Source organism: Lontra canadensis, unplaced genomic scaffold (assembly GCF_010015895.1).
Source record: "Lontra canadensis isolate GAN:19392208 unplaced genomic scaffold, GSC_riverotter_1.0 scaffold51, whole genome shotgun sequence".
Lineage (NCBI taxonomy): Eukaryota > Metazoa > Chordata > Mammalia > Carnivora > Mustelidae > Lontra > Lontra canadensis.
In genome coordinates, this window is record NW_022631045.1 from 8,427,234 (window position 1) to 8,449,900 (window position 22,667).

The 22,667-nt window shown below is 46.0% G+C and overlaps 1 protein-coding gene across 1 annotated transcript in view; it reads right to left on the reverse strand.

Annotated features, from left to right (window-relative positions):
* The window catches only part of ERICH6B (glutamate rich 6B), a 46,524-nt gene extending 32,565 nt beyond the window's left edge, over positions 1–13,959 (reverse strand). Inside the window, exons 1-3 of the mRNA XM_032873897.1 lie at positions 13,584–13,959; positions 4,480–4,528; positions 1,377–1,555 (exon numbers count right to left, since the gene is read on the reverse strand). Coding sequence (XP_032729788.1) covers positions 1,377–1,555; positions 4,480–4,528; positions 13,584–13,914 — 559 coding nt within the window. The 5' untranslated portion in view covers positions 13,915–13,959. The remainder of the gene's footprint in view (positions 1–1,376; positions 1,556–4,479; positions 4,529–13,583) is intronic.
* Positions 13,960–22,667: the final 8,708 nt, after the last annotated feature.

The following is a 22,667-nucleotide window of genomic DNA, read 5'->3' on the forward strand; positions in this document are numbered from 1 at the left end:
CCAAGGAACTCAGGCCTAGAAAGACACTTAGCTGCAAAACACGCCCCCCCAGACCAAATATGCAGAGTGCTTAAAACCCCAGTGAGCTGCAGACATGACCTGCTTTGGAAATTAAGCTTAGGGACCAAAAGGATCGTGAACAAACAGGTCAAATGAAACTGACCGTTGGAGGCTGCCTCTCTGGAGGTGGGCCCACAGGGGGATAAATGGGCTCTGGGGCCCCCCATTCCCTCACTCCAGCCTTCTTCTCTCTATCCCCTCCCCTCCCACATCCTTTCAAGCTTAACACCAGCACTTTACAGGCTATTACCCGCTAAATGACTTTTAGAATCCTGCTTATGAATATTTAGATAAATGCTCGGATTTTTCCCAGCTGTCATGCTTATTGACTTTGAAATGGTTCCAGTTCTCAGGGCCCCACCGGAACGCACATGCTGACAAAAGTCCCACATGAACTGATTTCGCCTGTAAAGTCCTTCTCCTGGGCTGCCCATGCAGCTGAGCTCTGGGCTTGTGCGGGCCTGCCCTCTGCCTTTCCACCCTCCCTCATTGGGTTTCTGGCACCTAATTCCATGGAACCACATTCGAGCTACAAAATAGAGCAGGCACGGGTGTGGGCAGGGAAGTGAGTTGTTGCGGGGCACTCTAATTTACCGCTGCCATGACTACAGCTGTGAAATGAATCCGTGAACCCGTGATGGATCAATCTTACAAAGGCAGGATTTAAATTATTAATAATGGTAAGCAATGCTGCTCTGTCTTGCATCCCAGGGTCTGAGGGTGAGGGGACTTTGGGCTTAATTGGGGAGAGGACTAAGATTTTCAATGCAATCTTGCCACACTCTCTCTTGAGTGCCTCCCAGTTGTGGCTCCAAAAGTTCAAACTACAGATGGTTTTGGCCTGTTCGGAATCGGGGCCGGCTTTGACTGCCTGCTGAGACACAGTCCCGCTTGCAACCATCCACGTGACCATCTGGATACAGCCCATCACTCCAAGGAACCCGTCTGTAATCTGGGAAGGTAATGGCCTGTGTCCCTGAGGGAAATGGGGCCCATGTTCCCATAGAGCAGGAACAAGAAGACTAATGAAAAGAGAAGGAAAGACTGGAAAAGGTATTTGTTTCAGCCCTTTGCTGATGTTTCCCTGAGGGGGGCTCTGGGGTGGAGGAAGGGGGGAGCAGGGCTAGGAGAGGAGCTTAACTTCTTACCTAAAATACCACTTCGAATGGCACAGGAAGTCGTTGTATAGCATTAACATGAGAAGCAATAGACAAGCTGTGATATTTCACACCCATGGAATGCATCCCCCCCCCCCCCCCCCCCCCCCCCCCCCCATGTGATGGCCGGCAGGGTGTAGTTCCCCATCCCCCACTTACTTTCATAGATCCATTTTGTCTGCGTGCTCTGGTCTTGCCAGGCCAGAAGTTCTCTGTCTTGCTGCATGTACGAGGTAGAAGGCCTTGTGTCATCGTACGGAATCTCATAGGGAAGTTCAGAGATGGAAGGTGGGACAGAGAAGAGCATGGTCTCCTCGTAAGGGTTGGTTGCTGAGCTCCTGTCAGAGGTGAGCACATGGGTAGCTCAACTTCCAGGCAGGGACCAGGTTAGGCCCTGGGGCTCTGGGCTGTGGGGATGGTGGGGTGGCTACTCTCCAGCTCCTGCACTCTGCCTGCCCCAGATGGTGGATGTCATAGGTGAGAAGGGACTGCAAGTCTGGTGGTGAATAGGTCCCTGCGCCATTTCGGGCAGCAGAACCCCACATTGCCAACTGCCACTTCGTTTACTGGAAAAGGCTCTCTGGATGCCTTCAAAGGTCAATGGCCCAGGCTTCCATAACTGACAGTCTAATGTTCTGGAACATTCTCCATCCTTTGTGGTGCACGACCCTGCCCATCCCAGTGGCCCTTCCTACCTTACTGCTGCCTCAGGTAGAGTGGGAAAAATACCAGAGTAGATGGTGCAGCAGCTTAAAATCAAGCACCGAGGTCTGTCCCCTCTAGTCTGCCCACTACAAATACCACCGTTATCGAGAAAGGTTTCCACAGGGCCTGATGACAGAGTATTGGCTCTGAGGCAGACGCCCTGCCATCTGGTAGCTTAAGATCCAAAGGGACGACCCCAACACACAGACCCGCACTGTGTTCTTCTTCAGGAATTTCTGGCTTTTAGCTGGGGGCAAAAACCTGTCATTCAAAGGGATGAGAGCAGTCTTTGGGGTGTTTCAGCCCTGAAGTCCTCTCATGTAAACTGGCCGAAATGGCAGAGACAGGGTAAGGGAAAATGTCTGCCATATAAATGGGCACTGACTATGTTTGGTAGAAAAAACACAGACTTTGGTGTCAAGTGACACCAGCTGAAATCTTGGCTCCTGCACTGTAGAGGAGTAACTTTGGGTAACTGTTGAACGTTTCTGCACCTTTTTGATAATCATACCTCCCTTACAGGTCCCTGCCAGGGAGGACAAAGTGAGAGCGGGCAAGTGCATTCTTGGCTTCTGCTGTTCTTACTGGTGAGGGGAGCAGTGCAGTGGCCCTTCAGAGATGGGCCTGTTCCCTGCATGGGTCTCTGGGACCCAAAGAGGTCATGCAAGTCTCCATGAAAGGACTTTGAGAAGTCAGAGCTGCCAAACACACTGAGAGATCACATTTAAGGTAACAGTGGGCCTATCTGGTCATTGCCATCTTCATGCACATTTACTCAGCATCCTCCCCATCACATCTACCTTGGGCTGGTACATGGCGGGGTTTTCTGGGGGCACCTATGAAAGCAGGACTGGGGTTCTGGTCTACCTGGGCCAGGTTCCAACTCCCTGCCCCATCTGCAATGGAAGGGTGTGGGATCCTGGGGAGATTGGATGGTTCCAGGCCTGCTTCTTCAGCTGTTTCACAGAGGGGAAGGGGTCTGGTGTGTGCTGGGGGATCTTCTGTGCATGTGTGTGAGAGTGGGAGAGGGAGCCTTCCTGTTGATAAGGGACCCATGAAATGCTTGACCTGAACCTGTTCCCTTTTCCCGCTCCCTGCCTAACAAACAAATAGGAGTGTACACTTCTTGCCTAAAGTGGTTTGTAGGTTCAGTCTCTCAGCAACCTGGTGTCAGGAAAATCCAGGGCCTCTCTGATCCCCATGAACTCCTCCGTGACAGGAAAGCCACTCAGCTGGAATGTGGATAAAGGATTGGATGGGTGCCTACGTTTAGAATGAAGCCGACCTGGAATCATGACTCCTGTTCTCTGCCTACTAAGTTTCCATGTGGTGGCTTGCGGGGAGCAGGAAGCAGGAACGGGACTAACAGTGACCCACAGCATGTCTGAACCCCTGCTCTTAGGGAGCCCCACAAGCTAATACTCATCGAGTCCCCACCACAGCCTCATGAGGCTGAAACTCTTCCTGTCCCTGTTTCAGCAATGAAGAACCTGGGGCACAGAGAGTGTATGTGGCTGCCCGATGGCATGCCGCTGGCTGAGATTCAAACCCGAGTGGTCTGGCTCCCGAGCCCCTGTTCTCAGTCACGGACCTTCCCGCGCTCACGGCCTGTTGCTTCCTGTGCTGTGGGTGTCCATGACTGAGGTGAAGGGGCCTCCAGAGAGCCATTGCCTCTTATGTGTTGGCTCAGTGGGGGCAGTGCCATCTGATCCATGTTGCTGAGCCCTCAGGACTGTGAAGCATGGAGCTCAGGGGCTGGTGGAGAGCAGCGATGGGGGTTGGCCTCACCGGGCTGAGGGGTGGCCCTCAAGTAGTAGCCTGTCGCTTGCCTATGCAGCAGAGAAGGGATCTCATCCCATCTTCTCACCATAACCAAACTGGCCTTGTGCTTTCTTCATATCCAGTGCCAACCCGCCTCACCAGTGGATACAAATACTCCGCAGTCACTCTCAGGGGACGGATTGTAGGGGATGACACACAAGGATGAGGTCTGTGAGTTGGAAGTCTAGGGTACCGCTCACCTTGGTTTCTACAGAGCTGAGCACATAGGAGGCACTGACTCATTTACTCCATAGGTTTGTTAGTGACTGTCTTGCATGCACCAAACCCTGTATGAGTGCTCACTGAAGGGTGACTGAGACCTTGGGAACATAACTGAGTAAGGAAGATGGCAACTCTCCTTTGGGCATTCATCCCTCTGTTCACTGCGAGCATGGCCACAAGCCCCTTGCTCTCTTTCCCTGGTTGAGACCTTCTGTGCAGACTCAGATAGCTCTTATTCTTTCATCTCTATAGTCCTGGGTGCCCCAGACTTGGATCTTGGGACCTGTCCCTCACCCTGTGAGTAGCTGAGTGGCAGAGGGGACAATGGCAGGAGGTCCTTTCTGTGTGACTCCTGGAGATACCCCAACCTGAATCGCTCCTTCCTCAGGGAGCCTGAACCCTGTACCTCCACACCACCCACCCCCCTATTCCCATCCTGGGTCTGCAAAGGCTCCTGCAGCATCATCCTCAAGCATGGATTTCCACCTGATTTGTCAAAAAACGAAACCATTACCTTGAGATAAGATGAGGCAGGGTTTGATATGAAGAAGTAATCTTGAATTCTATTGGAAAAAGAACAGAAAGACAATATTGGGGGAAAAAAGAAGGTATCTTTTTTTTCTCTTTAAAAATATGTTGTTAAGTACGTGATGCTGGACTTGGGGTAGAGAGGCCCCAGTTTATAGAATTCCTTTATTTTTACTTTTTATTAGTGTTCTCTCTAGATGGTTTCCCTTAGAAATTACAAGGTTAAGTTTTATAAAGTCAACAAGAACTCAAGAGGTAATTTTTCATAAAATCATGGATTTTGGAAATTCAAGTTTGCTTTGTTAATCTTTGGGTTATCACAGAAGCCTTGCTGTGTCATGAGATGAAGAATATCTGTACAGAAGAGGTAACAGAGGTTCAGAGGATCTAAATATTTTTAAATGAGTTTTAATTTCAAAAACTCTGTTTGTGTCATTTAATCATCTATTTGCCTTGAATGATACATCAAGAATTTAATGTACATTTGGGAGAGAATAAGCCATCAATTCTAATAATAGAGCCCAGCCCAGTGGAAGTAGCCAAGAAATGAGAACCACAAATTGAAATTTGGAACTTAAATGTTCAACACTTATACTTATCCACAGTTTACCCATGACACAGAATATTATTGAGGAATATTACTTGGCTCTTAAAATGATATCTACAAAGGTTAACCAATATGGGCAAATATTGAAGTCACAATTCTGTTACAAAAGTAAAATACAGAAGATGGTGGAGGAGTAGGAGACCTAAATTTCGTCTGGTCCCAGGAGTTCAGCTAGATAGTTAACAAACCATTCTGAACACCTACAAACTCAACAGGAGATCAAAGAGAAGAATAGCAGCCATTCTGTGAACAAAAGTGACCACTCTCTGGAAGGTAGGATGTACAGAGAAGTGAATCTGAGGTGATATACCAGAAGATAGACTGCAGGGGGTAGAGCCTCCATGAGCCAGCTCCTGGCAATGGCTAGAGCAGCGGAGCACAAAATCAGAACTTTTAGAAGTCTTCTCCATGAAGGGACGTTGCTCCGGGGCTAAGTGGAGGGTGGAACCCTTGCTGGGACAGTGTGGTCTCAGGACCCTTGGAGTCACAAAAAAAGTAGGGGAGCCTGAGTGCGGCGGAGCTGCCACATTTTGGAGCAGGGAAGCTGGCTGCAGAGACGGAGCTGAGGAGTGGGCTCTCAGCTCAGGGTTACCATAGACTGTGATCTGAGGCACAGTCAACCACTGCTTTTTGATCCGGGACCCCACAACTGGCAGATCTGGGGAGACACCCCTCTTCTTTCACCAGAAGGAGTGGTGCAGGAGCATGCAGCAGGAATCTGCTGGGTTTGGAGACTCCAAACCGGGCCATGCATCAGAGATAGAAACGCTCAGTCACAGGCTGGGTGAGCTTGGAGTGTGGCTGGAGACCAGGGAGACAGGAGTGATTGACTGCTTTTCTCTGAGGGCATATTGAGGTGTGGGGCCCTGAGCTCTTGGCTCATATGGGCCAGAGATTGGGAGGCCACCATCTTCATTCCTATCCTCCAAAGCTCTATGGAAAGCATTCAGGGAACAAAAGCTTCTGAGAGAAAAACCGAGCAGATTACTTAGCCTGGCCCTTGGCAAGGGCGGTGCAATTCCTCCTCAGGCAAAGATACTTGAGAATCACTGCAAGAGCCCCTCACCCCAGAAGATCAGCAAGGACATCCAGCCAAGACCAAGTTCACTGATCAGCAAGGACATCCAGCCAAGACCAAGTTCACTGATCAATGAGAACTGTGGAATTCCAGAGCTAGAGGAATACAGCACATAGAATTCTTGCCTTTTTCCCATAATTCTTTAGTTTTTCAAAGTTAAATTTTTGAATTTTCTTTATGTTTTTCTTTTTCAATTTCTTTTGTTTTTCCTCTTTCCTATTTTAACCAATATCTTATCTTATCAATACCTTTTAAAAAATCTTTTTAATTTTCATTTTTATAGTCCTATTCTATCCCTTCATTGTATTTAACCTTATGTTTTATATATCTATAAGTTTTTCTTTCTTTAAAATTTTGGGATACAGTTTCTTCTAACAGACCAAAATATACCTAAATCTAGCATATGGCTCTGTTCTAGTCTCCTGCCTGGTCACATTCTGTTTTGTTGTTGTTTTTTGTTTGTTTATTTGCAGTTTCTTCTAACAGATCAAAATACACCCAAAATCTAGTGTGTGGCTCTGCCCTATTCATCAGCTTGATCATACTCTTTTTTCCCCATTTCTTTTCCCCCGGTTTTGGGTCTCTTCTGATTGGTTTAGTGTGTTTTTTCTGGGGTTGTTGTTACCCTTTTAGCATTTTGTGCTCTCATTCCTCTATTCTTCTCTGACAAAATGACAATATGGAAAAACTCACCTCAAAAAAAAAAAAAAAAAAAAAGAACAAGAACAAGAAGCAGTACCGACTGCCAGGAACCTAGTCAATATGGACATTAGTAAGATGTCAGAACTAGAGTTCAGAATGACAATTATAAAGATACGAGCTGGGCTTGAAAAAAGCATAGAAGACACTAGAGAATCCCTTTCTGGAGAAATAAAATCTGACCAAGTCGAAATCAGAAAGGCCATTAATAAGGTGCAATAAAAAATGGGAGGCTCTAAATGCTAGGATAAATGAGGCAGAAGAGAGAATTAGTGATATAGAAGACCAAATGATGGAGAATAAAGAAGCTGAGCAAAAGATAAACAACTACTGGATCATGAAGGGAGAATCTGAGAGATAAGTGATACTATAAGATAATACAATGTTAGAATAATTGAGATCCCAGAAGAAGAAGAAAGAGAGGGGGGCAGAAGGTATAATAGGACAAATTATAGTAGAGAACTTCCTTAATTTGGGGAAGGAAACAGGCATCAAAATCCAGGAGGCACAGAGAACCCCCCCCTCAAAATCAACAAAAGTAGGTCCACACCCTGTCATCTAATAGTAAAACTTACAAGTAAAACTTACAAGAGAAAATCCTGAAAGCAGCTCAGGACAAGAGGTCTGTAACATACAATGGTAGAAGTGTTAGATTGACAGCAGACTTGTCCACAGAGACCTGGCCAGCCAGAAAGGACTGGCATGATATATTCAGCACTAAATGTGAAAAATATGCAGCCAAGAATACTATATCCAGCTAGGCTGTCATTGAAAATAGAAGGAGAGATAAAAAATTTCCAGGACAAACAAAAACTAAAAGAATTTCCAAACACCAAACCAGCCCTACAGGAAGTATTGAAAGGGGTCCTCTAAGCAAAGAGAGACTCTAAAAGTAACATAGACAAGAAAAGAACAGAGACAATATACACTAACAGTCACCTTATAGGCAATACAATGGCACTAAATTCATATCTTTTAATAGTTACCCTGAATGTAAATGAGCTACTACTCCAATCAAAAGACACAGGGTAACAGATTGGATAAAAAAAACAAGAACCATTGATATGTTGTCTGCAAGAGACTCATTTTAGACCCAAAGACACCTCCAGATTTAAAGTGAAGGGGTGGAAAACCATTTACCATGCTAATGGACATCAAAAGAAAGCTGGGGTGGCAATCTTTATGTCAGATAAATTAGATTTTAAGCTGGTCTATAATAAGAGATGAGGAAGGACACTATATCATACTTAAAGGATCTGTCCAAGAAGAAGATCTAACAATTTTAAATATTTATGCCCCTAACATGGGAGCAGCCAATTATATAAACCAATAAATAACAAAATCAAAGAAGCACATAGACAATAATACGATAATAGGGGACTTTAACACCCCTCTCACTGAAATGGACAGATCATCTAAGCAAAAGATCAGCAAGGAAATAAGGGCTTTAAATGACACACAGGACCAGAGAGACATCACAGATATATTCAGAACATTCTATCCCAAAACAACAGAATACACATTCTTCTCTAGTGCATGTGGAACATTCTGCAGAATAGATCACATCCTGGGTCACAGATCAGGTCTCAACCAGTACCAAAAGCCTGGGATCATTTCCTGCATATTTTCAGACCACAGTACTTTGAAACTAGGACTCAACCACAAGAGGAAAGTTGGAAAGAGCTCAAATACATGGAGGCTAAAGGAATACTAAGGAATGAATGGTCAACCAGGAAATTAAAGAAGAATTTAAAAAATTCATGGAAACAAATGAAAATGAAAACACAACTGTTCAAAATCTTTGGTATGCAGCAAAGGCAGTCCTGAGAGGGAAGTATATAGCAATACAAACCTTTCTCAAATAACAAGAAGGGTCTCAAATATACAACCTAACCTTATACCTAAAGGAACTGCAGAAAGAACAGCAAAGAAAGCCTAAACCCAGCAGGAGAAGAGAAATGATAAAATTCAAAGCAGAAAGCAATGAAATAGAACCAAAAGAACAGTAGAACAGATCAATGAAACTAGGAGATGGTTCTTTGAAAGAATTGACAAGATTGATAAACCCCTGGCCAGACTTATCAAAAAAACAGAGAAAGGACTCTAATTAATAAAATCATGAATGAAAGAAGAGAGATCACAACCAACACCAAAGAAATACAAACAATTTAAGAACATATTATGAGCAACTATACACCAGCAAATTTGGCAGTCTGCAAGGAATGGATGCATTCCTAGAGACCTATAAACTACCAAAACTGAACCAGGAAGAAATAGAAAATCTGAACAGACCCATAACCAGTAAGGAGATTGAAGCAGTCATCAAAAAAATCTCCTAACAAACAAGAGCCCAGGGCTAGACAGCTTCCCAGGGGAATTCTACCAAACATTTAAAGAAGAATTAATATCTATTCTCCTGAAACTGTTCCAAAAAATAGAAATGGAAGGAAAACTTCCAAACTCATTTTATGAGGCCAGCATTACCTTGATCCCCAAACCAGAGACTCCAACAAAAAGGAGAATTACAGACCAATATCCCTGATGAATATGGATGCAAAAATTCTCACCAAAATACTAACCAGTAGGATCTAATAGCACATTAAAAGGATTATTCACCAAAACCAAGTGGGATTTATTTTTGGGCTGCAAGGTTGGTTCACCACCCAAAAATCAATTGATGTGATACAATACATTAATAAAAGAAAGAACAAGAACCATAAGATACTCTCAATAGATGCTGAAAAAGCATTTGAGAAAGTAGAGCATCCCTTTTTGATCAAAACTCTTCACAGTGTAGGGATAGAGGGTACATACCTCAAAATCATCAAAGGCATCTATGAAAAACCCACAGTGAATATCATTCTCATTGGGGAAAATTGAGAGCCTTTCTCCTAAGGTCAGGAACTCTCCTTAGGCAGGGCTATCCACTATCACCACTGCTATTCAACATAGTACTAGAAGTCCTAGCTTCAGCAATCAGACAAAAAAAGAAATAAAAGGCATCTGAATCAGCAAAGAAGTAGTCAGACTCTCTCTTTGTAGATGATATGATACGATACTTTATGTGGAAAAGTCAAAAGACTCCACTCCAAAACTGCTAGAACTCATACAAGAATTCAATAAAGTGTCAGGATATAAAATAAATATTTTATATTTCTATTTAATTATATTAAATTTATATTAAAAATTATTTTAAATATTAAATTAAATATTTATAAAATAAATTAAAAAACCAGCAACAAGACAGAAGAAAGAGAAATTAAGGAGTCAGTCCCATTTACAATCACACCCAAAACTATAAAATACCTCAGAATAAATCTAACCAAAGAGGCAAAGAATCTGTACTCAGAAAACTATAAAATACTCATGAAAGAAATTGAAGAAGACACAAAGAAATGGAAAAACGTTCTGTGCCTATGGATTGGAAGAACAAATATTGTGAAAATGTATATGTTGCCTAGAACAATCTACACATTTAATGCAATCCCTATCCAAATACCATCAACTTTTTCCCAAAGAAATGGAAAAAATAATCCTAAAATTTATATGGAACCAGAAAAGACCCCAAATAGCCAGAAGAATGTTGAGAAAGAAAACCAAAGTTGGCAGCATCACAACTCTAGACTTCAAGCTCTATTACAAAGCTGTAATCCTCAAGACAGTATGGTACTGGCACAAAAACAGATACATAGATCAATGGAATAGAAGAGAGAACCCAGAAATGGACCCTCAACTCTATGGTCAACTAATCTTCAACAAAGCAGGAAAGAATCTCCAATGGTAAAAGCAGTCTCTTCAACAAATGGTGTTGGGAAAACTGGACAGCCACATGCAGAAGAATGAAACTGGATCATTTCCTTATACTGTACACAAAAATAGACTCAACATAGATAAAAGACCTCAGTGTAAGACAGGAGTTCATCAAAATCCTTGAGGAGAACACAGGCAGCAACCTCTTCGACCTCAGCCGCAGCAACTTCTTCCTAGAAACATCGCCAAAGGCAAGGGAAGCAAGGGCAAAAATGAACTATTGGGACTTCATCAAGATCAAAAGTTTTGCACAACAAAGGAAACAGTCAACAAAACCAGAAGACAATAGACAGAATGGGAGAAGATATTTGCAAATGACATATCAGATAAAGGGCTAGTATCCAAAAATCTATAAAGAACTTCTCAAACTCAACACCCAAAGAACAAATCATCCAATCAAGAAATGTGCAGAAGACATGAACAGACATTTCCCTGATAGTTAAGAAAACCATGCAGAGGGGTTAAGTGACTTGACCAAGGTTGTGCCCTAAGAAGTGGGAGAGAAGTGACCCTCAAACTCAGGTAGGTAAGCTCCTGAGAGGGGAAGGAAAGAGTGTTCTTTGTGATATACTCACATCTACCTCCAAACAGACAAATACATGGCATTCCCGCTCCTCAGTCCCCATTTGATCCTGTGGCAGGCATCACTAGTTGCTCATGACTCTCTTTCTTGCTGAGGCGAAATTGGCCCTCAACAATCTTCCTTTATATAGTGCTCCCCCACTAGTCTCTAGCAATTAATCCATCAACCCAAGCAATAAAAGCCCATTTGTCATTTCTAGGGCCCATTTCCAATTAGTTCCTAAGAGATGTTTCTAAAAATAAATGCAGGTGCATGCATGCATGTGTGCATGTGTGCCTGACTTTATGAAATGAATGAAATTGAACTTGACTCCGTTTGCATGTCCTGAGCATTTGCTAGGGGTCAGGAAGTCACTCCTGTGCGCAGGGCTTAACAAATTTCAGTCTTAAACGTATTGGCAAAATGTTCCACATTAAGAAATCTTGATGTAAATTCTTTTAAAAATTTCCGAATCCTATTGTAGACCCCTTCTTAATTTAATACTTAATTTAATGTTTTGTGAAGTGTGGCTTGGTACCCTGGGTTTTCACATACCAAGACATTCTTCCGTGTGCCTTTAAAGGCATTTTAGCATTCCTCCACAGTTTTCTCAGTGCCTTTCCAAATTTTGCTAGCAGGGCATTTATTTTCAAAGCTTTTGCTTTATACACAGTTCCATTCACTTGACAGCATTGTATTTGTCCCACTGTCATGGGTAATATATTTACAAAGGCCCAGTGCATACAGGGGACATGTTAAGAATGCTTGATTCATACTGTGCAAAAGAAATGGCCCGAATGCTATTTTTCAGAATTAGAATTACACTTGGTATTTCAACAGCAGGGATACTAGGATTCTGAGAGGCAGCTTTATGGCAGAGGCACATACCAAAGAGAGTCTCCCAGCGATAGAGGCATTACCTCTCCAGTGCCCCAGCGAAACTTCCACAAGAGTAGGAAGAACCTTGGTTGATGTATCTGGTTTGAGGAAGAGGGGCGTAAACGCCTGTGTTGAGTGCTAAGAACAGACAGCTCTTAGGATGTAGGTGGTATGTAATGAGATTGGGATTTAAAAATTCAAGCTGCCTGAGTGGCTTGCAGGTGGTAATGGAATCAGATCCAGAAAAATAATGTTGTCCTATTTCTAGGTCAATGTCGAGATGATGCAGATGACCGGGATTTTTAACTTTCTGAACCTAGTTGGTTATGGCCCTGCAGTCATGTCAGCAAGGGAAGACACTACATGGACCTCAGAGAACGTGAGAATCAGCCACCTCTAACAACGGCACAAGGAGGCCACAGTCAAATAATAAAACCCAACTTCAGGAAAAGGTGGCAATCGCAGGAATGGTATTGGAAAAATGTCAGCCCTAGGGTGAGAGAAATCACTCCAAATACTCACAGCCAGGGAAAGATGAGGCCTGCCAGGGGCCTGGTGGGCACCGGGAGAAGCATGCTAGTGTTTATTGACCTAGCAACAGATTGCGGGATGGATTCTGGGAAATAATTAGAGGTCACTGATAAAATTGAGCCCTAAGGATGTTTAGCAAAGTGCTGTTTGAAAAAGTAACAAAAACCACATCAGAAACAATGAATGATTGATAATAATCAGGAATTGATTAACAATATTAGGGCTTGCAAATACAATACGGAGTGATGTAGCTATTAAAATGATCTGCAGAAAATTTAATAATATGAAATGTATTCCTATAAGTATGAATTCTTACATGTGTTCATGTAAGAATGTAATATATGTATTATATGTCAACTGCTTTTTATGATATATTTATTTATAGTTTTATGTATATATAAATTATTATATGTAAAGCATATATAAAAAGCAGGTGACTTTAAAGCCTAGGGAGGATATATATATGTATCTCCCCACATATATAAAGTGTGAAAGTGAATCCCCCTCTGGGTGGTAGTGATGGTTACTTTCTTCATTTTTCTTACATACAGTTTAGATAAACATGTATTACTTGTGCAGTAAGGAAAAGACACAAATTATAAGGTCTGTTCGGTTTGTTTTGTGCATGAGTAGGGGCTTTCTGTTCAGTGGGCCTCTCTGCTCTGTGGGTGCACTGCCTGGAGGCCTGGCCATTGAGGCTGGGCGGAGAGCTCAGTCAGTCCTGAGTGGGCCTACACCTTCCGCCGGGGGTTTGGCAGACTGAGCTGCGGCTTTATTCCAAGTTAGATCTTTGTTCTTGGGCGCTGCGGTGAACTAGAGTTGCTGTCTTTTAGGGCCCTCACCTCCCCAAGTCCCCTCCCTGACACTTTCCTCCATACACATCCTCTTTTCCTTTCAGGTACCCTCCCTCGTCCAGACACTCACCATCTTCCAGATACTCTTCCAACAGATCCTCTGTTTCTTTCAGATGCTTTTTCTTCCGCAGATGCTTTCTCTCCTTCAGAAACCCCGGAATCTCATACAGATAGGGGTTCTCTTTCAGAAACCTTTCCTCCTCTAGGTACTCCTCTTCCTCAGAATAGATTTCCTCTCCCAGATACTCACTGTCTTTGGGAGATAGATACTCTCTCTCTGAATTCTTATCCTCCTCGTTACCTCCTTCCTCGGAACTTAAGGTCTGTGTGGAGTACTGGGAGGTTGTGGGAAGGGAAAGAGGGGACGTTCCTCCCGAGGACTGATTATTTCCAGCAGACATTGGGGCAGCATTAAGCAGAAGAGACCCTTCAGCAAACAGCAGCAGGCAGTCACTTTACTGTCCTGGGAACCAAGAAAGGAATAGCATCCCATTAGTCGGTAATTCCCACCGCACATCGCTTTAAATCCATTTTTGTTCACTCATTTCAGTCAGTAGTGGTTGGAGGGCCCTTTGAGTGTGCAGACCAGCACATGGTGGCCCATGAGAAGGCACATACAAGCAGGAACAGGGTTTTACCCTCAAGGAGCTGGTAGGAGAGATCACACCCTACGACAACACCTTTGCAATTACTGCACAATATGAAACGAAGGAGTGATTGTGTGTCTGGTGGTAATGTCATCAGGGAAGACTTTAAGTGATCCTTCAAGAACGATTTATCGCCACAGTAAGCAAGACAGAGGATGTTTTGCAGGAGCTTGAAATCTGGCGTGCAAACAGGTTTCTAGCCACAAAATACCAGGCGCAGTGCGAGAGGTACCAGTGGGTGGTACAGGCACCGGGACCTGGGCCTCCGCGGGTGGTCAGCAAAGGGCCGCGTCGCTGGAGGTCTGCCAGGCGCATGCTCGAGGCCAAGCGGGCACCACCCTCACCCCCACCTCGCCCGAAGCCCCACCCACTGTTCGTTCCCTCGGCAAACGCTTATTTTTACTTCCCAGCTCCATACAGCTGGGAGTGCCTAGGCTTCCCCAGGAAGTCTTCTGCTCCACCCTAAGCTCCCTCTACACTCTATATTTTCAGGAAAGTTACTGTTTTGCGATATGACGTGGTTTGCTTGCACAACTGTCTTTCCAACAGAGTGTGAAGGTTCTGAGGGCCAGAAGGATGGATTCTTGTTTAAAAATACACTTGAATCTTTCTACTCTTCTCCATCGCCACTGACTACCCGCAGTGAGCCGTGTCATCAGCCAGCGGGATTCCTGCAGCCCTTTCCAGACTGGCCTTCCTGTGACCGTGGCTACCATGCCCCTAACATTCTCCATGGAGAGTGTTCATGGGAACTAGAAATCAGACCATGATCTCCCGTGCTTCAGCTTCCTCCAGTGGTTTTCTTCTGTACTTGGAATACACTGTAAACACCATTCCATGTCCCCATAGGCCCTGTGAGATCTGGCACGTGCCCAGGCTCTCTGACTTTATCTCCTGCCATCTCTCCTCTGTTCTCCCACCCCGTGAGTTTCTCTTGTAGCACTTACAGTATTCCTGATCATGTTTTTTGTTTACTCGTCCAGTCTTTCTTTTCTACAAGACTGTCAGTGTCTCAGTGACCGTGTCTCATGCTTAATAAATGTCCAATAAATTTATGTTTGGTGACTGAGCGAAGGGCAGAAGGAGTTGGCTCTAGAGCACTGGGTCCCAAAGTTTTAAAAAGGATGAAACTTAGTCTGCACAAGGGGATAGGTTGAAGAGGCTGCTCATTGTGGAGGCCAGTGGTCCAGAATCTTCCTGTTTGCTCCAAGGACTTCATGGGTCAATATCTTGGCCTGCCTTTTCTTTCAGATCTTAGACCAGGAAGCTGTTTTATGGAACTGGCCGGATGAGATCATAGGCTCTCTTGCCGTCATGTGGTCAACATGATGCCCAACGTGAGAAGTGTAAGGTGTGAAAACACTCACAGTGGGTCGGTGGGCTTATCTGTCCACCTGCAGCGCTGCTAGAACCCTTGGATTATCGGATTCTGATAGGATTAGCCTGGGGCAGTGTGGTGATCCGACGGGGTGCTGCCCAGCTGGGGAGACTGTGGTCTACAGACAGCCTCTAGCCACCAGTTCCTTCAGGAACTGCCCTGGCTGCAGAGCCACCTTCCAGAAGTTGTGCCCTTCTCAGGGCAGCCCGCATCTGGTGACTGAGCAAGGTGGGGCCGGGGGGCGGGGGGCTTTGGAGAGTGAAAGTCCGGCAGATTCAAGTAGGTCAGCTTTGACAGGCGGGTCTGCTGATCCTGTTCCATAAGACCCTTCTCTCTGCCAGTCCTTCCCCTCCTTTCTCAGGCCTTGGTCCCAAATCTGATATGCCACTGATGGCATGTCAAAGGTCTGCATTTGTGAGTCCATTTCCAGGCCACCCACCCTGTGACAGGCAGCGTCACAAAGCATAAACTGACTGTGGGATTGGGGAAGTGAAGGGGAAAGGCCTCAGAGGTAGTTTGGGGTTTTAGAAGGTGGGAGGCTGGGGAGTTAGCTGAGCTGCCTGGGGCAGGGTAGAATGTCCTGGCAGAGAGAGGACTAGGTGGGAAAAGTCAAGGCAGAGTCAGTGAGTGGAGCGCTATAGAACCCATTATGAAACATTTTGTGCTGGGTGCTGACTGGGGAGGTGAGAGGATTAAAAACTCCCCAGGAGGGGACTCTTGTAGCCATCTACCAGAAACAGCAGGGACCTCTGTCACTCACAGCTCTGGGGTCTGTGCATGTGTTTTTGGTAGGCTACCTCAAACGGAGCACTGTGAGCCGTAAATCCCACGCGTGAGGGGGAGGAGATCACTGGCGAGGCAAAGGGTGAGCTATGGGCAAGTGTGGGGGCCTACAGTTCTGTCTACGGGAGCCTCCTCTGCTTTAAAGGGGCCACTCCAGGCTTATTTTGACTTAAAATCTGAACGTGCCTGTTACTATAGCTGTCTACTCCTGATCCCCCACTCGCTCCTGAGCCTGGCTTCCTAAGCCACTGGGAGAAGGAAGGAGCTGGGGAAGATGGTCCTCCTCTGCTCTCACTATCCTCCCCCTTTGCGTTCTCTCTCCAGCCCTGCCCCGGGAACAGTGATAGCAGGGGTGGGCACAAGTCCTGCCATCAAAGGCATGCTTACACTTTAGGGTTCTCCTGTCTTTCATATTTTCTAGCTGCTTGAGATAAAAGGTCAGAATCCCTTGGTCCCTGGAACTTCCCTGAATGCATTTATCATCAGCACGCTGTCATTCAGTGTTAGGGACCATTTTTTTACCCCCGGTTTCTCACCAGGCCCTGTGAAAAGGCTTGGTCCGCTGCATTCTCATTTCAAAGATCAGAAAAGAAACTGCACTCTCGACATTCTCCCTTTAATTCTGCTAGACACTTGTGAGAAAAACCATCGGGCAGAAATAAATAAATATTAAGGCAACTTGATATCCAGTGTCTCGAGGAAACATCCAGGTTTTGTTTGACTTGTGATTCGGACCACGACTCATTTTGACCCTGCTTTCTGAGACATTGCGGCTCAATTTCTGTGGTCACAACAGGAAACACCCACTCAATAACGGCCGATTATAGGTCATTACATTTTAGGCTGACTTCACAAAATAGCTGCGTCAATCAAAGCCGGCTGGCAGACATTCTACTCAGCTTAAGTCATTTTAAAAAATTTAGAGTGAGTATTTAGAATTGGCAGAATTCACAAAAAAGCAAAGAATCCAACTTCTCCTGGAGACAGGACTCTCGGGCAACCCGGCACTGGCTTTCCCATGTGGAGACGGTGCTGCTGAGGCGAGGCTACCTTCCTCCAACGGGGCTGAATGTTCCATTTCTGCTTCCATCCCCACCACTACCTGTCATCTGCTCAGACACCAAGGCAGCCTCCTCCTAACGTAGGTCCTGTTGTTTTGTTTAGAGTAGAGCCATGGCTCTCTGTCTCTAGCAAAAGTTGGAAACTGGGGCACCTGGGTAGCTCAGTGGGTTAAGTCTCTGCCTTCGGCTTAGGTCATGATCTCAGGGTCCTGGGATCAAGGCCCACATCGGGCTCTCTGCTCAGCAAGCAGCCTGCTCCCCACCGCCCCGCCCTCGCCTGCCTCTCTGCCTACTTGTGTGCTCTGTGTCAAATAAATAAAATCTTGAAAACAAAACAAAACAAAACACAGAGTTCAGACTACATGAAGGTTTAACTGTAGCTTTGCCACCTTAAAAAAAAAAAAAGTTGGAAACCAAAAGATATACTAAAAGGACAGATGTTTCTCCCACTTTGCCTACTCAGGCACTGGCTTTATCTTTCTGGCCCCAGAGGGAGATGGGGTCTTTGCTCCAGGCTCTTTGGTGCCATCATTACACAGGTCAGCACCGAACGCCCTGCCTACCATGACTGGCATGTAATAGGCACTTCGTAATACTTGTTGAGTGAAGAAATGAAAGGGCAGAGCAAAGTCTTAATAATAGACTATGTGCTTTGCCAAGTATATTTACTGATTATGTGCATACGCTCATTTAATGAAGAGGGGTAGAACTTTATATCAGAGGTCACCGTAGGACCACAGTCTTGGAGACTTAGATCATCGTAACCCTTTCCACACTGCACTGTAAGTAAGAGGCCAGCTGATTTCTCTATAGTGATTTTTGGGGATCTCAGTTTTCCTTCTGAGAGGTTGAGGCCAGGATCCCCAAACATTCTTGGTTTGAAATATATGAGGAAGACGTAACTGGCTGATCTCATGAAAAATAACCACCACCTCTGGCTTCCAAGTGAGTGACCCAAAGAAAGGCTCTGTGTTCTGGTTCTGGTTCTTTAGATAAAGGGATTAGTAGGGTTTCCCCACTGGTTTCTAAGAGGGGAGGGTGGTGTTGCTCCTAAGTTGTTTTTTGTCCCTCTGCCTGGGGCCATGGCCCTACAGACTTGCTGCTGGTCTTCATGCTTTGGAAATCAAGTGCAAGCAAAGGAATTTGCCATTGGGTGGGAGCAAAGTCCTTGGGGCAGGAAAATGGGCTGCTCTGTGAGAATGAGCATATTTGCTTTGTACAGCTCTTGAGGCCCTATGTGATGGCCCTGGGCAGTGAGAGGATGGAAGGATATACTTGGACATGATTTTCCAGTTTGACCAACACAGGTCTCCTCCCCGCATGCCTCCTTCTGGTCCTCCTCTGCTCTCGGGACATCAGTACTGCGATGTTTCTGGGGAAGCCATCCAAGGACCTCAATGGACCCTTGGTCTGCTAGCACCAAATGGCGGTTCTTTGTCATCACTATCCTCCCCCTTTGCGTTCTCAAAATAAAGGAAGGCTCTGCCTTCTCTGACAGGGAAGGCAGTTGGAGGTCCAGGCGCCCTCTGGTCCCTGGACAGGGTCCCTAGAGGGACCTTGGTCCCAGTGTCCAGCTCCCTATCTCAGCCAGGTCTCCCTTGCCAGACCTCTCCTCCCCCAGGGTCCTGTGCACACCCGTGGATGGACCCTTCCAGGTCCAGCCCTGCCAGCCCCTCTGTACTCCAGCAGGGGGTGCAGCTTTATAGACTGGCCATTTCCTGGTCAAAGACTCAACACTGTTTTCCACAGAACTGCTGCAGAGGATCAGCAGAGGAGGGGTCTGAGTGGAAATGGAAAGGGAGAATTGAAGCAGGAATGAGAAACTTCTAGAAGAGCAGGGGGCATGGTGGTCAGGATCTGGGGCCAGGTTTCCTGGGGTCAAATCCAGCCTGGCCACTTACATGTGACTTCAAGTGAGTTTCTGAACTCTCCTCTGACATAATTTCCTAACCAGCACTGAATATAAGTGTGTGTGTGTGTGTGTGTGTGTGTGTGTGTGTGTGTGTGGTGTCCGTGCCTTATTTAGTTCGTGGTATTGGGAGAGAGTAAAGAGACTGCTTTCCGCTTCCCTACTCCCTGATAGTGACTGACAGCGAGAGGGTGGGGGATTAGAGTCTGTCTGTCGTTCAGTCCAGGTCCTGGCGTCTGGGCCCTGGAGGAAAGATGGCCGCACGCATTGCCAGAAGCACCCTTACCCTCCGAGGCTGGAACCCTTCCTGGAAGACTGCCTGGCCCATGGGAATTTTATGGTGATGTCTTTCTTGGCCAGGACATAACTTTCTGCGTTGTGCGTCAGTCCGCTTCCTGACTCTCAGCCCTGATCTCAGCAAGCTGTTATCTAGAAACAGGAGACGGCCTGGCCGAGGCTGCTCGTTGGGCTTTCACAGGGCTGTGATTCAGCAGGGCTCGGACTTCGTCGGGGCCTTTCCCACTCTGACTTCCACTCTGTCGTTCATCCTTTTCATCCCTGGGGGAGCCACAATGAAGGGTTCTCACTCCTCTTCCCCCTCGACGGCCTTTGAAGTGTATGGAGGTAGCAGGCAGACCTTTCTCCAGGGCCCCGGGCTCAGATCTCCCACTCCTTCTCGACATCTCTGCTTGACGTCAGCCAGACCACCCAGACTTGCTGGGCCCAACCTGCAATCCTGCTCTTCCTCCCTGGGCCCCTCAGCTGCCGACAGAGTCCTGGGGTCATCCCCTCTCTCCTCCTCACCCTGCAGCCTGGCCACCAAGAAGTGAGGCTGGCTCCTCCTTCAAAGGGTCTCCCACTTCCCACCCCCCCACCCCCGGGCTAATCAGCACCCCATCTTGCCTTAACTGCCCTAGCCCTCTGCTAGTGGCTGATTCTCTGCAGGTAAAACCACGGTCCCCTCACCTCACCGTCCGCATAAAACCCTGCAATTGCTCACATCTTGCACTGAAAGGCAAAGCCCTTTCAGGCCTGCAGGTCTTTCCCGCCTGGCCCCCATCACCTCTCCCACCTGCCTCCTCCTGCCCTCTCCCTCCTTCCATTCCTGCCACCCTGGTCTCAGTGTTGTCCCAAACATTGCCAGGCACTGTTCTACCCGAGGCCTTCTCTCTACTGTCCCCTAAGCCCCGTTCCCCGGGAACCCTGGCCCTTCTGCTCTTTCCTTACTTGCTCTAATTTTTTCTTTTTCTTCCAGAGCATTTATCACTTTCTAACATACTGAGAACTTGATTCATTAATATGCGCATTGCCTGTCTCTTCTCACTGAAATGTGAATTTCCTGAGGACAGGGATCTTTGTTTTTGTCACTGATTTGCCCAAGTGCCTTGAACTGTGCCCCACATGGAGTAAGGAAATAATAAACATTGAATGAATGTGCGAAGCCTGATCCCTCCCATTCCAGAGCCCAGGCCCAGTGTGAGCGTAGCCATCTCCCCGACACCATGTGCCATGCCTGAGAACACTTAGCCTGTGGCTCTGTTAGTGCATTCGGAGCTCTGACTCCAGTAGGATGATGGGTCCCTTTCCTCTCTTACCAGGACTTAACATCTTCTTCAGCTCCTTCCCGCTATTTTTTTTTTTTTTTTTGGACTGCCATTCATTTCTGAATTCTCCCAGCTTCCTAGTATGTGTGTCTTCATGAAATCATTGATACAAATGTCAAACCAGAGAGCCCCACGGACACCAGCCAAATCTGTCCTGCCATCTTCATCCATCAGTCAGGAGAGGTTGGGGGAAGGGAATGAACATCTCCACGTCAGCCACTGCTCTGACTCCTTAGTCTTCATAACAACCCCTAATGTAGGCACAGTCATCTCCTCTTTATAGATGGGTGAATGGGGCTCTGCGTTTAAGGGAATCACAAGGGCTTACAATCTTTAGAGGGTCACAGTGCCAAAATATAGTTTACAGAAAGAAATTGGTTTTTTTCCTGAGCATCAAAAATGAGCTGAAGTGGGGAGAAAGATCTTACTACATTGTTTGCTGGAGAAAAAAAAAAAAAAAAAGGAGAGCGAGAGAGAGGGCCTTTTTGAGGAATAAGGCAGCTTTCTCTCGGCAGCTGGCAGGACCTAGTCTTTGAGGCTCCTCCCCCCCCGCCCTGGGAGCCCACCTGCCTGAGGCTCCCCCCCTTGGCCCCCAGAGCCCCCCCCCCCCCCCCCCCCCCCCCCCCCCCGTGTTCCCTGAAGCTTACCCCCTCCTTCTTCTCTCTCTGACGCCCCTTTTCTCTCTACTTTCTTGAGGGGGGGGTCCTCTTCTTTGGCTCCCTGGGACTTGCCCTCCCTCAAGATTTCCCTACTGCGCTAAGGCATGGTCAGAGAAATCCAGTTCCATGTGACTTGCTCTTTAGAAATCCAGTTCCATGTGACTTGCTCTATCACCTCTCCCAAGTGCTTCCAAACTCGTACAGGAAATGTTCTAGAATTGTGCCCGGCATCAATATCAGACTCACTGGGACTTAATTTGCCACATCTGCCTTTTCTTCTCCTTTTGTCTACATCAGGACAATGTTCTCCTGTTTCTAGATTTGGGGTTCTACTTCCATTCTCTAAGCTCCAGCTATTTGTATAATCCTTTAATTATGCCAGTAAATGGGCCTGATTGAATTTGTTCATTATGGCATCCTTGAGAGACAAACACAATTATCACCATTTTACAGTCAATAGTCAGATTCTGAGAAATCAAATGATTTGGTTGGTTAAAGTCAGACAAGTAAAAAGTGAACAAACTAGCATCTGGACAAAGGTGTGCCATTGCGGAGTGGTCCCCCCCTCACCCCCCACCCACTATCTTGTGGGTTGAGGGACTGTGTTCTTGGGAGGGCAGCACTTCCTGGGGCACTGGCTTCAGTTCACAGCACCCTCCTACCACCCCAGGTTAAACAATCAAATTCTGTGATAAAGTATGCAGGATGAGGTGAGGGGGGGCAGGGGAAATAAGGTTTGTGTCATTACTGAGAATTTCCTATGTGCCTGAACAGAATAAGGTATTTTACTTTTTTATTTTTAAACTTAAAGATTCATAAAAATCAAGTAAAGTGTTACTATCCTAATTTTTTCAACTTAGAAAACCAGAACTCACATATTTGGGATTCCACCCTGTCGAATTCCAAGTCAAAACCATGCTGCAAAGAGGTGAGAAAGATATGTCATCTTTCCCGTCTTGACCACTCAACTTCTTAGTGATTCCCTTAAGCAGAGAGGCCCGAATGGCAATTATTTAGAAGACCCAAAAGATATTATTTAGGGTTTCTATTTGCTAAAGGAAAATTCATTTAGATGGGAAAACATCCCCAGTTACGAGTTTGCTGGACTAATCT